The following is a 14,202-nucleotide window of genomic DNA, read 5'->3' on the forward strand; positions in this document are numbered from 1 at the left end:
ATTCGTCTTAGTTAGATTGTTATTTCTACTAAAACGTTCGCACATAAGTCAATCTACGCCTTAAAAGTCAAATTCCACACCACTTGTTTAGAAGCTCTTCCTCACGCATGAACCCTAATCTTAGATGAAAAAGTAAATCACGTGGTTTTTTTATGACGTGTGATTGAAGCTCCCATCATATGCTATATACTTTTAGAGTTTGGTTGTTAGAATAATCTATTTGAGGAAAAGAATAAATCTGTCAAGGCAACCAGAATATTTCTCCAATATTCCATACATATTTAGGGCACAAAATATTCTGTATATTCTCATTATTTTAGGAAGCTTTTCTTGTATAAATATGATACAATGTATATTGGAATAAATGAAAAAAAACACAGAAATTCAAACCCGTAAATTGGTTTATTCCCTTAATTATGGTATCAGAGCCAAGACGTTTCTGAGGTAGAAATCGTCTAAGCGGCTTCATCGTCTACCGGAATACTAAACCTTACCTGAAAAAGAAAGAATGGAGTCAAAAGACACCATAATCATGCCAGACCAACCAGTAACAATGGGACAACTTTTGCAACTGTTCTCACAGTTAAACACCAATAAGTCAAACCCACTGCCATCCGAAACATCCACAAGCACCACCACAATTTCAATCCCCACATTCTCAATATCAGAAAAGTTAACTCACCAAAATTACACCATGTGGTCCAGGTTGATGCAATTGGCCCTAAGTGGTCGGGATCGGCTCAACCATATCATCGCCGACCCACCACCACAAACTGACCAAGAGTACAGCCAATGGACCAGACGAGATTCGGTGGTTATTTCATGGATAATCGAAAGCATTCACCCGGATTTAGTTAACCAATTTATCGATTTCCCAACCGCAAAGACTCTCTGGAAAGGGATCGAAACCGTATATAGCAGTGGCAGTGATGGTCTCCAAATCTTTGACCTCACTGTCAAGGCTAATAAAATCGAACAAAAAACAGATACTTTGGAAAAATACTATAGCAATTTAATAACTCTATGGAAGGAAATCGATAGGAGGCAACCAAATCCGATGAAAGACCCAGAAGACAAAATTATTTACAACCAATTAACCCAAAAAAATCGATTGTATCAATTTCTTGCCGGGGTAAATGAAACGTTCGACAAAGAGAGAAGAGATCTCCTCCTCCAAGATCCGTTACCCACAGCAGAGGAGGCATATGCCTTCATAAGAAGGGAGATAATGAGAAGGGGAATCATGAAAAAGGAGCCCTCATTGGAGTTGGAATCATCGGGCTCAGGGGGTGTTTTCGCTGTCAGAGGGAGATCGGAGAGATCTTACCGGAAGAATGATGAGAGAAGCCATCTTCAATGTACCCACTGTGGTGGGATGAGACACACGAAAAGTGAGTGCTTTAAGCTTGTGGGATACCCGGATTGGTGGCCAGACACGAAAAAAAAGGGAGCAAAAATGGCCGGCCCATTCTCCGATCAGTCAAGATCTGGAAGAGCAGCAGCCGTTTCAAGCGTTAAATCAGACGAAGGTATGGCGGCCATGGTCAGAAAAGCAAAGGAAGATGAAGGAGAAAGGGAGACGCAGAGTCAGAAATGGGAAGGTGACCCTTCAAATGAAGGAAAATGTGGCCCTTCAAATGAGGGTCACACGCTTTTCAATGAAAAAGAGAGGAGAGACGTGGCTCCCTCTCGTCCTTTTGTTTTCTCTTGTGTAAATAAAAACAACCCTGTTAACGAATGGATCCTTGATTGCGGAGCTACGGACACAATGTCGTATGATAAAAATGACTTTTTTAATCATGTCCGACCTAAAAAAAATCTCATTAAAACTGCTAATGGGGAAGAAATTAAAGTCATGGGTGCTGGAGCTATTACCGTGTCAAAAAATTTAACATTGAATAATTGTCTTTTTGTTCCTAACCTTTCACATAAACTATTGTCCGTTAGTCACCTTACAAAGGAACTCAATTGCACTGTGCTTATAAAATCTGGTTCTTGTGTTGTGCAGGATGTTCAGACAGGCAAGATTATTGGGCGTGGTATTGAAAAAGATGGTCTGTACTACTTGGAAGAGACGGTTCAAAAAGGCAACGCAGTTCTTGCTCATGGGTCACGGGGGAAGCAACTGTGGACTTGGCATCGTAGACTTGGACATCCATCTGTAGGGTATCTCAAGAAACTTCTTCCCACTTTAGCTAGATCAAATTTGGACTTTAAGTGCGAGACATGTATTTTGGCAAAGAGTCATAAACACTCATATCCTAGTAGTTTGAATAGATCTAGCTTACCATTTATGATTGTTCATTCTGATGTTTGGGGACCCGCACCTGTTTGTGGAATGCATGGTTTTTTTTATTATATTGTGTTTATTGATGACTGTACTAGAATGAGCTGGATCTACTTTCTTAAACACAAATCTGAGGTGTTTGCAGTGTTTGTTGATTTTTATCACATGATATGCACCCAATTCCAAACCCAAATCCGTACCTTACGAACAGATAATGGCCGTGAATATGTTAATACTGAAATGCACAAATTCCTTGCTAGTAAAGGCATTATCCATCAAACTTCGTGTCCAGATACACCTCAACAAAATGGTGTAGCTGAACGGAAAAACAGAACCCTACTAGAAATTACCCGTGCCATAATGCTTGAATCCCATATCCCTACCACTCATTGGCCCGATGCTATCTCCACTGCTACCTACCTCACTAACCGTCTTCCCACAAAAGCCTTAAACTATAAAACACCTTTAGAATCCCTTCAAACCTACCTTCCCATACCTTCCTCACATTCCTTACCTCCTCGGATCTTTGGGTGCACCGTCTATGTTCATTGTCCAAAACGGATACGAAGTAAACTAGAATCACGGGCAATTAAGTGTGTTTTCTTGGGATATGGAAGAAACCAGAAGGGGTATAGGTGTTATGATCCAAAAACTCAACGAATGTACACTACGATGGATTGTGATTTCTCTGAATCCGAATACTACTACGCCCATCCTCGATGTCAGGGGGAGATGAAAAATGACGATCTCAGATGGTTAGCTAGTCCATGGATGTTGAACCCAGACCCACAAGAGCAATTAGGCAATGCTACCGAACTGTCTTTTCAATTCATACAACCCATACCACATCCAGTTGTGTCTGAACATCAGGTTAGTTCTTTACTTGAGCAAGATAAGATATGTGATACTGAGATTGTTGATGCTGAGACTGTTGATATTGCTGATAAGAATGAGGAAACAGGGGAAGAGCAGACAGGTGAATCCCAGGGGTACATACTCCCACCTCGCTCAACTCGAGGTGTACCCCCTAGAAGGTACGATCCGGATTATGAGGCCAAAAGATCGAAATATCCGATCGAGCCAGTTGTGGAGGATAACATGTCACAGAGTGCTTTAGCATTCAAAGCCGCTATCTATGCAACTGAACTTCCACAAAGTAGTGATAAAGCTATGCAGGATGTTAAATGGAGGAAAGCTATGGAAGAAGAGATTGATGCTCTACAAAAAAATAAAACATGGGAAAAATGCACCCTACCGAAAGGAAAAAAGATAGTGGGATGCAAATGGGTGTACACAGTGAAATATAAGGCAGATGGATCCATCGAAAGGTACAAAGCTAGACTCGTGGCGAAAGGGTATACACAGACATATGGAGTTGATTATTCAGAGACCTTCTCTCCGGTTGCTAAGCTGGATACTATAAGGGTTTTATTCTCCATAGCAGCGAATCTTGATTGGCCTCTTCACCAATTCGATGTAAAAAACGCCTTTCTACATGGAGAATTAAAAGAAGAAGTATATATGCAGGCTCCCCCAGGATTTTCAGGAGACTTTGGGAGAAATGAAGGGTGTAGATTACGGAAAGCTCTATATGGGCTAAAACAATCACCCCGAGCATGGTTTGGCAGATTCACTTCAGCAATGAAACAATTTGGGTATAAACAGAGTAACTCCGATCATACACTGTTTCTGAAAAAGAATGGAAGTAAGATAACTTGCCTTATCATCTATGTGGATGACATGATCATTACAGGGGACGACACAGACGAAATCAAGGTCTTAAAAGACAAGCTGTTCAAAGAATTCGAAATGAAAGATCTAGGAAGGCTCAAGTATTTTCTGGGGATTGAAGTCCTAAGGTCTAACAGGGGCATCTTTATATCCCAAAGGAAGTATGTGCTGGATCTACTAGCTGAAGCAGGTATGTTAGATTGTAAGCCTATTGAAACTCCAATAATGATCAATCATGGTTTACAAATTCTTGAAGATGGGGAACCGACAAACTGTGCGCAATACCAGAAACTAGTAGGGAAACTGATATACCTAGCCCATACAAGGCCTGACATAGCTTACGCAGTTGGAGTTGTGAGTCGAGCCATGCACCGACCTCAGATACGACATATGGAAGCAGTAATTAGGATCTTGAGATATTTGAAAGGAACTTCAGGAAGAGGGGTTCTATACCAGAAGAACGGTCACCTTGATGTAGTTGCTTACACTGATGCAGATTGGGCAGGGGACAGAGATGATAGGAGATCAACATCGGGTTATTTCACTCTAGTAGGTGGAAATCTCGTGACATGGAGGAGTAAGAAACAAAAGGTTGTCGCCTTATCGAGTGCTGAAGCTGAATTCCGGGGAATTGCCAAAGGAGTTACTGAAATCTTATGGTTAAGAAGACTCCTTACTGAGCTTGGCTTTATGCCCATAAAGAGCAGCGTGTTGTATTGTGATAATCAGGCCGCCATCAACATCTCAGAGAACCCGGTACAACATGATCGTACGAAACATGTTGAAATCGACAGACACTTCATAAAGGAAAAGTTGGAAAATGAAACCATTAAACTACCTCATGTTCGCTCAGAGGATCAGTTGGCAGATATCCTCACTAAAGCAGTAGCAACCCAGTCTTTCGAGAATGTTTTACACAAGTTGGGTGTTGGTGATCCTACGACCCAACTTGAGGGGGAGTGTTAGAATAATCTATTTGAGGAAAAGAATAAATCTGTCAAGGCAACCAGAATATTTCTCCAATATTCCATACATATTTAGGGCACAAAATATTCTGTATATTCTCATTATTTTAGGAAGCTTTTCTTGTATAAATATGATACAATGTATATTGGAATAAATGAAAAAAAACACAGAAATTCAAACCCGTAAATTGGTTTATTCCCTTAATTATTGGTAATATAGATTTTTTGTTTATAGGTGTCAGAATCAACTTAATCAAAAGTTTAAGCTAATGATTGAGTCTCCAGATTATGTTATATACTCTAACACGCCTCTTATACGAGAGCCTTTTGGGTTAGAAGTGTGGATGAAAACGCTCCTCATATCTAGCGCTGAATATTCCGCTTTGAGATGAGGTGTGGATGAGATTCAATCATATGACCTCTCACATTTGATTTTGATACCATGTTAAAAAAACAAACTCAATTAACAACTTAAACTGATAGTTGAAGTCCTATCATATAGTTTTTTTTTAAAGAAAAAAAAGACTAAGAATCAAATTGAATCAAATTAGAATTCAAAGCATCCTCTATCAGGCAAGGGCAACATCAACCTGCACCTCATTACAAATCTCATAAACAGCCCATCTAGCTAAGGGACGACTCTAACAATATGGAAAGAAAAGAAAAAGAAAAAGCAATTGATGTATTAGATTCCATGACAAAGACGCAATCTATGAAACCCCGTTCATGGAATTTGGAAGGCATTACTCAAATTTCATGACCCACTGCCAAAAGAATTAGATACACGCATTGGGGTTGAATTGGTACTATAAATTGTACCGTCTTTATTTCTGATTACGTCCTTAATTTATGGACCCAACAACCTTACATTTATGGGGGACGTTTCTTCACTTTTCCTCTACCTCATATAAGTTGTCAATATTCTACGAGTTACAAATGGATATTCCTCCCCTTTATTTTCGGTTATTCATTTTCTTTTGTTATGGGGTATAATTTCTTTTTTGGGATTTGGATTTGGACATGTACTTGTATACTTATGGAGGTATTTGGGTAACTTACGTGTATATATTATTTATGTTTCTTTTAAAATGTTAAATTTGTTTTTGGTATGTTTGTCAATCACTAATTTAACTTTTGTCATGGTACTGTTTATTTAATTAATTTATTTATTTAATAATTAGCATTATATTACTGAAATACCCTTTGACCTTTTTAGTTGACCTTGACTTTCGGTCAACGGGCTTTTTCTGGAATTACTATTTTCCTTGAATGGCCCATGGTCCAGTTACCTCTAAAAAACCCTAACTCCCCACTTTCCCACAGTGTATGGCTCTCCTTGTTTCAGGATGAATAACTGTCCATTTTTCCCATGACCAGTCCACCTCCCATTACTCCCACTACTCCCATGATAGTTCACTTCTTAGATGCAACTTCCCTTCCTCAACATTATAAATAGTGGCTACCACCAAGGAGGGAGGATCATCTGAAAAATATAGCTTTCCTAGTATCCTTGCTTACATTACATCCTAAGCTTACCCAAACACTAACACTAGCAATCTCAATCTCGACATTCCCTCTTGTATTCATTCAGCAATCATTTATTAATTTCCGATTTACGTTCTAACTTGAGCGTCGGAGGGGTATTCCGGGAGATCACCCCCCGGACAAGGCTAACGTGTTGTGTTGTAGGAATCCAAGTCGCGTCCCTCCACAAGTCGCCGTTCCAGACCACGCTTCCATTCACAGTATTGTAAGTGTCTTCTGCACTTCCTCGTTTCATAACCGAAACAGTTTGGCGCCGTCTGTGGGGAACAATTGAACAAAAAGTCATGGCTCCTAAGAGAAATCCGACTCAAACAGCCACCGTGCATAGCACAGATACAGATACTTCTGCAGGTCACGTTAATAATCAAGCCGTGACTCGCCGTGATCTGGACATGCTAGCACAGAACCTCACGGCTGCTTTCTCTGAACAACTCCGCGCCGTCATGAATAATGCTCCTACTCAGCAACGAGTATTAGAAGACATGGCGGATCAAATAAAAAACTTGCGGGCACGAATCGAACCCCATCAGGAGATACCGAAGTCTCATGAATCTCAGGATGGGAACTCGAGGACGTCCCACTCCAGTAGACGCAATAAGAAGAGGCGGGAGAGATCTAGAACCTACCCGAGCCTCAGCAAAACAGATCTGCAGGATGGCGAATCTAAAACCGCCTCTCGAGATGTCCGCACCTTCCTAGAAAGTAAGAAACAAAAGACGTCTGAAAGCGTCCAATCATTGGTGGATAAAAGGAGGGAAGAAAGAAAGCAAGCCCAAGCCGCGGAGTCTAGCCGCCGCATCACCATGCCGAGGAATGAGGCCGGCAAAAGTAGCCTTTCTGGAAAACTTGTACCCATAATCTCTCCATTGGCCCCGGTGATACTAAATACCCCCAGTAATGGGAAGATAAAGATTCCGAACATGGCGGCCTTCGATGGAACGTCCTGCCCGGAGGAACATCTGATGGCCTACAAAAACTTGATGTTGCTGTATACTAATGACCCGTTGTTGTGGTGCAAGTTCTTCCCGACTACTCTTACGGGAGTAGCACTGACATGGTATACCTCCCTTCCAGGAGGAAGTATACACAACTTTGCCCAACTGGAAGAGAAGTTCCTGGGCCACTTTATAGCTTCCAGAAGGCAGGAGAAATCAAATTTCCATCTACTCAGCATCACGCAATTAGAAGGAGAGTCCATATCATCCTATCTAAAAAAGTTTCATGAGGCGGTGCTGGAGGTAACCGATTTGGAAGAATCGGTTGCATTAAACGCCCTGATCAACGGAATGAAGGCCCAACGGCTGAAGTTCCAGTTGGTCGAAAGTCAAGTGAAGACATACGCGGAGGCCATGAAGCAATGCCAAAGTTATGTCACGGCCTCCGAAATATGTCAGGCCCATGATCCTAAAAAACGGAGGTCTGATAAGAAGAACCCCATTACCAATCAATCCTCGAGAAACAGAGAGGAACAAGCATTGAGGAGGGAAAGAAACTACCCTCCACGTCGTCCGGAGCCCCCGTCAGATATGGGGCCTCCACGATCCAGACATGTGTACGTCGCGGAAGGGGAAACAAGGACGCGGAGTATACTCGATGGAGGCAATGACCCGATGTTCAACCGCAACAGGAAAGACATATTCTATGCCATCCGCAATGAATTGCCAACTCCGCCTCCTACTAACACCCCCTCCAACCGTCGCAACTTCAATCTGTGGTGTGACTACCACAAAGAACACGGCCACACTTTGGCCCAATGCCGTGAACTTAAACGTATCCTGCACCAATTGGCTGATGAAGGGAAACTATCGAGGTTCATCAACAAGGGAGACTATGTAGCAAAAGAAGTCGAAAGAAAGCCGTGGCACCAAAGACGCAGATCCCCCGGGAGGGATGAGGCCAGGCGCGAAAGTTCCAACACTCAAGGGACTATCAACCTGATTTTCGGTGGATACACTGAGGAATATCCCACCATCCGCGCCGCAAGAGATAGCGTCCATACTTTGCTAAAGGGACCCCCAATGACCACATCCAGTGGGCCGGTCATGAAATTCGATGCCACGACCTCCCAAATGCTGCAACAACCACATACTGACCCTCTGGTGGTCACTTTGAAAATTGGGCAAATGAAAGTCAAAAGGGTACTTGTAGATACCGGAAGTACGGCTGATCTTCTAACAATGGATTGCCTAAGGAAAATGCAGTTTGAAGAAAAACACTTGCAACCCCTCGATAAACCTTTGATCGGGTTTGGGGGAAACCAGGTCGTTCCATTGGGTACCATCGTACTACCCGTACGAGTAGGAGAGAAGGACAAAAGTAGAACGATGCCCATACGATTCACGGTTGTAGATCTCACATTCCCCTACAACGCCATCATGGGGCTTCCGCTCATCAACAAAATCAAAGCTGCAATCTTCCCTCATCAACTCTTGCTTCAGTTTGAGCGGGATGATGGGCAAGTGGGTATACTCAAAGGGGACCAAGTGACAGCTCGTCAATGTCTAGTGAGTACCCTCAAGCGAGAAACCTCCTCCACTCCCTCCAAAAGAAAGAGGGGAGACTCTTCAGCCGTCATGAGCGTGTATACAGACAACCCCAACGCCCACGGAAGGCCTCACCCAGTGGAACGGTATGAGGAGGTGGAGATGTTTGATGGGAAACAAATCAAAGTTGGAAAAAACCTCTCAGACGCGATCAAGACTGATCTCTTGGCCACCATCGCCGAGTTCCGCGATGTCTTCACTTTCTCCACGGAAGAGATGCCTGGTATCCCTACCCATATCACGTGTCATAAACTTGATATAAAGCCAGGTTATAAACCCGTGAAGCAAAAGCTGCGACATCAGGGAAGAGAGCGAATAGAGGCCGCCAAAGAGGAGGTGGAGAAGTTATTGAAGGCCGGATTCATCAGAGAATGCAAATATTCAGATTGGCTCTCCAACGTTGTTCTCGTCAAGAAATCCAACGGGAAGTGGAGAATGTGCGTCGATTTCACGGATCTAAACAAGGCATGCCCAAAAGACGACTACCCTCTCCCCAAGATAGATCGTTTGGTGGACTCCACAGCAGGACACACCCTGTTGAGCTTCATGGATGCTAACGCAGGTTATCATCAAATCCCGTTGGCCCCTGAAGACCAACCGCACACAGCGTTCATCACGAATGCCGGCGTGTACTGCTACAAAGTCATGCCCTTTGGTCTAAAAAACGCCGGAGCCACTTATCAGAGAATGGTAAACAAAGTCTTCCAGTCTCAGATAGGCCGAAATCTGGAGGTATACGTGGACGACATTATTGCAAAGAGCAAGCAAGCATCTGAACATGCTGCAGACCTCCGAGAAACATTCACAACCCTCCGGAAGCACCAAATGCGACTCAATCCAGATAAATGTGTCTTTGGAGTTACTGGAGGTAAGTGCCTTGGTTTCCTTGTCGACGAAAGAGGGATAGAGGCAAACCCCGACAAAATTAAGGCAATCCAAGATATGAAGTCCCCCAGATCCGTAAAAGAAGTGCAGAAACTAACAGGGTGCCTAGTAGCCTTAGGGAGGTTTCTATCCAAATCCGCGGACAAATGCTCCCCCTTCTTCAAAACCCTAAAGCAAAGCAAGTTCGAATGGACGAGAGAAGCAGAAGAAGCATTCCAGGAATTGAAGGAACACCTGTCTACCTTGCCGAAATTAGTATCACCCATCAAAGGGGAGAAGCTAGTCCTATATGTCTCTATCTCCGAGTACTCGCTATCCGGAGTACTAGTGGCGGAAAGAGAAAAGAAACAGCTTCCAATATACTATGTGAGTCATGCATTCCGGGGCTCAGAGGGGAACTACTGCGAATTGGAAAAGGTCATATTTGCAATAGTGATGGCAAGCAGAAAATTGAAGCCATACTTCCAATCCCACCAGATCATCGTTCGGACTGATCAACCTTTGAAAAAGATTCTGGAAGGGAAAAATAAGTCAAGCCGCGTTACAGATTGGGCAAACCAGCTAGCAGATTTCGAAATCGAGTATGAGCCTCGCACAGCGGTCAAAGCCCAGGCTTTGGCCGATTTCATTGCTGAAAGTACTCTTCCCCCTCATCCTGAACCCAATCAAGAAAGGAAGTTGTATGTAGATGGGTCCTCGACACAATTAGCAAGTGGGGCTGGACTCCTCATTGAATCGTCCGCCGGGGTCCGTATGGAAAGGGCGGTAAGATTCGAGTTCGCGGCGTCCAACAATGAGGCCGAATATGAAGCTTTATTGATGGGGCTGAAAATCTGCTACGAAGCAGGGGGTAAGATATTGTCCGCATTTTCTGATTCCCAATTAATAGTTGGACAAGTAAATGGAGAATTCGAGGCCAAAGATGAAAGCATGAAAATGTACTTACAACAAGTAAAGGAATTTGTTCAGAAATTCGACAAATTCACTTTGGTCCATATCCCAAGATCCCAAAATGCACAAGCTGACTCTTTGGCAAAGCTGGCTAGCTCAGCTGAAACATCCGCGGCCCGCGACATCATCTGGGAAGTACTTCCAAACCCCAGTATCAATCTCATGGTCAACACCATTGATAGGTCAGAGATGTGGATGGATCCTTACATCAAGTTCTTGCAGAATCGGACGCTTCCCCAAGATGAAAATCAAGCAAGAATGGTCCAGAAAAAGGCCAGATGGTTCGAACTCTACGAAGGAACGCTCTATAAAAAGTCATATACACACCCCCTTCTGAAATTTGTTTCTCCTGAAGAAGAAAACTATATCCTTCGCGAAATACACGAAGGCGGATGTGGTATTCATCAAGGAGTGCGAACCGTTGTAGGAAAGGTTCTCAGAAGCGGATATTATTGGCCCTCACTCAGGAATGTCGCGGAAACCTTAATCAAAAGATGTCCTGAATGTCAATACCACTCGAAGATTGGGAGGAAGGCATCAAATTACTTGACCGCCATGCAAGCCGTTCTGCCTTTTGACAAATGGGGCATGGATCTCCTCGGCCCCTTCCCACCTGCCAAGGGCCAAAGAAAGTTCATCATTGTGGCTATCGATTACTTCACCAAGTATGTGGAAGCAGAGGCTCTTAGCTCCATCACAGACAAGCAAGTCTGTCAGTTTATATGGCGGAATATTATAACAAGATATGGCATCCCTCGTGTGATCATAACAGACAATGGAAGGCAATTTGTTAGCAAGAACACCATCGAGTATTGCGACAGGTTCAACATCCAAATCAGGTTCAGTTCTGTATCTCGACCTCAAACTAACGGGCAAGTTAAGTCCGCAAACAAGGAAATTCCCAACGGTATCAAAAAGAAGATAGATGGGGTCAAAGGAAATTGGGATGAAGAATTACCAGGCATCTTATGGGCAAGTCGAACAACAATCAAAGAGGCCACGGGGCATACGCCGTTCTCTTTAGTGTACGGATCCGAAGCCGTACTTCCAGTGGAAATAGGCGTACCCTCCACACGGGTCACCTACTACTCACACGCTGAGAATGAGGAAGGAAAAAGAACAAACCCAGATCTCCTACCCGAAACAAGAGGAAACGCACTGTTGAGATCGATAGCACAGAAGCAGAGAATGATTCGTAGCTTCAACCGTCATGTCAAAACCAGACGTATTCAAATTGGGGACTTTGTACTCCGCAAAGTCGAGGCTACGGGAAAGATAGTGGAAAAAGGAAAGTTAGGAGCCAACTGGGACGGCCCTTTCAAAGTCACCCGCGTCATCAAACCGGGAACTTTCGAACTAGAAGACATGAAAGGAAAAAAACTACCTCGCCTATGGAATGGAGACCATTTGAAGAAATTCTTCATTTAACAAGATTTGCAAGGGGCAATCAATAACTCAGTCTTATCAGATTAACTCCGCGACAAAGTTTCATCCCACGATGTAGTCGCGATCTCATTTGTATTCCGCTTTATCAGCCATCTTCCCGCGGCATGCTCGCGTTGTCAATTGTAGCTTTATGATTATAACGGATCAGAAGTTTCATTTGAAGATTATCAGGCTCTTACGATCACATGTACTCGGCAAAGTTCTATTGCAAATCTTATAAAATTCAGTCATATCGATAAGTCTGACCCCCAGTTTGGGGTCTCTAAGTCCAAAATATTCTAAGTTTTCCAAAGATGTTTCCTAAACCGGGACATCGATAACTCTGACCCCCAGTTTGGGGTCCCTAAGTCCAAAATATTCTAAGTTTTTCAAAGATGTTTCCTAATCGGGACATCGATAAGTCGGACCTCCAGTTTGGGGTCCCTAAGTTCAAAATATTCTAAGTTTTTCAAAGATGTTTCCTAACCGGGACATCGATAAGTCGGACCCCCAGTTTGGGGTCCCTAAGTTCAAAATATTCTAAGTTTTTCAAAGATGTTTCCTAACCGGGACATCGATAAGTCGGACCCCCAGTTTGGGGTCCCTAAGTTCAAAATATTCAAAGTTTTTCAAAGATGTTTCCCAACCGGGACGTCGATAAGTCGGACCCCCAGATTGGGGTCTCAAACTTCAAAATTATTTCAAGTTATTTGCTAAAAATTCCCGACAGGGACATCAACAAGTCAGACCCCTAGAATGGGGTCCAAGGGTTGAAATTATTCTAAGAGTTCTTCAGACGAAAAATATTTCTCGACCTTCTACCAGGATAAGTCACGGCTTAGAAATTTAAAAATAGAAATGTTCTCAAAAGCTCAAAATAACAAACATATACATTGTTCTGGGAAACACGAAATATTCAAATGGCATTGTTTGGAAAATATTCTAAATAATTACAAGTGTATGATTACAAAAATGAAGGTTATATGTCGTCCAGGAAGGCATCCACGTCCCCTTCGAGACCTTGACCCGGCGCAGGAGGAGACCCGGCCATCCCCTCTTCAAGACTAGGGGTGAAGCTTACATAATCTTCAATATTAAACGGCTCCACCTTAATCTCGGACAGCTCCTTGGAGAAGCCCTGGAGGTTTCTACCTTCGTCAATGATCAAGTTCGACAAATCAAGGCATAAACTCTCCAGGCTGGAGAGCACCATGTTTTCCGGGACATCAGACGCCGGAGGAGAGGAAAGGGTCAAATGGTCTAAGTCGAGGCACAAGGCCTACTTTTCAGCGTCATCATTTATTTTCTCCGACCAGACCCTCTTCTCCTCCGCATCCCAAGAAGGATCGACAAGCACCGCTGACTCCCCCTCCAAGATTGGAGCTAGGTTGGACAAGGCTTCGCTCCCCTTTTGATTGGCAGTTTTTTGAAGGGTTTCGAAATCCATGCCCAACTCCGCGGCAGCCAGGCGATACTTCTCGTCACTAATCTTGGAACCGGCGCCCATCATCTCCGCCGTCAGATCTCCCAGAAAACTTGACGCCTCCGGCTCATCCGAAGTCAGCCAGTCTCGAGCTATCCGGGCTTTCCTTCCCAAGCAAAGTTTATACACTTTAGCCGCGGATAGTACCATCTTGAAATTGGCGGAATCAGCCGCCACCTGCTGCATTAGGCGCTGATTCTGATGAACCAGCTTGGCATGAATATCCATCAGGCGGCCGATCTCATGGCCAAGGGTCGCCGACTTGTTGGAAGCAGCATCCAAGTTTCCGACGGTCTCCTCCAGCTGCTTTCTCGCCTTTTCCCGCCATTGCTCAGTCTGGACCAAGCGTTCTTTCAGCTCAGAACACTTGGCCACTTTCTCCTTTAA

General features: G+C 43.6%; 1 protein-coding gene across 1 annotated transcript; it reads left to right on the top strand.

Annotated features, from left to right (window-relative positions):
• The first annotated feature begins 6,812 nt into the window (after positions 1 to 6,812).
• Positions 6,813 to 12,335, top strand: LOC130815792 (uncharacterized). The gene is made up of 5 exons (XM_057682272.1): positions 6,813 to 7,766; positions 7,923 to 8,627; positions 8,730 to 8,870; positions 8,967 to 10,373; positions 10,467 to 12,335. The coding sequence occupies exons 1-5, from the start codon at positions 6,813 to 6,815 to the stop codon at positions 12,333 to 12,335; spliced, it is 5,076 nt and encodes a 1,691-aa protein (XP_057538255.1).
• Positions 12,336 to 14,202: the final 1,867 nt, after the last annotated feature.

The sequence above is a fragment of the Amaranthus tricolor genome, chromosome 6 (genome assembly GCF_026212465.1).
Source record: "Amaranthus tricolor cultivar Red isolate AtriRed21 chromosome 6, ASM2621246v1, whole genome shotgun sequence".
Taxonomy (NCBI): Eukaryota; Viridiplantae; Streptophyta; class Magnoliopsida; order Caryophyllales; family Amaranthaceae; genus Amaranthus; species Amaranthus tricolor.

Excerpts from the sequence above, each read along its gene's own strand:
- LOC130815792 (XM_057682272.1), top strand. The coding sequence starts at position 6,813 with ATGGCTCCTAAGAGAAATCCGACTCAAACAGCCACCGTGCATAGCACA. Across the intron at positions 7,767-7,922 it reads TTCATGAGGCGGTGCTGGAG|GCCCATGATCCTAAAAAACG; the intron begins GTAACCGATTTG and ends GAAATATGTCAG. Across the intron at positions 8,628-8,729 it reads AACCACATACTGACCCTCTG|TTTGAAGAAAAACACTTGCA; the intron begins GTGGTCACTTTG and ends AGGAAAATGCAG.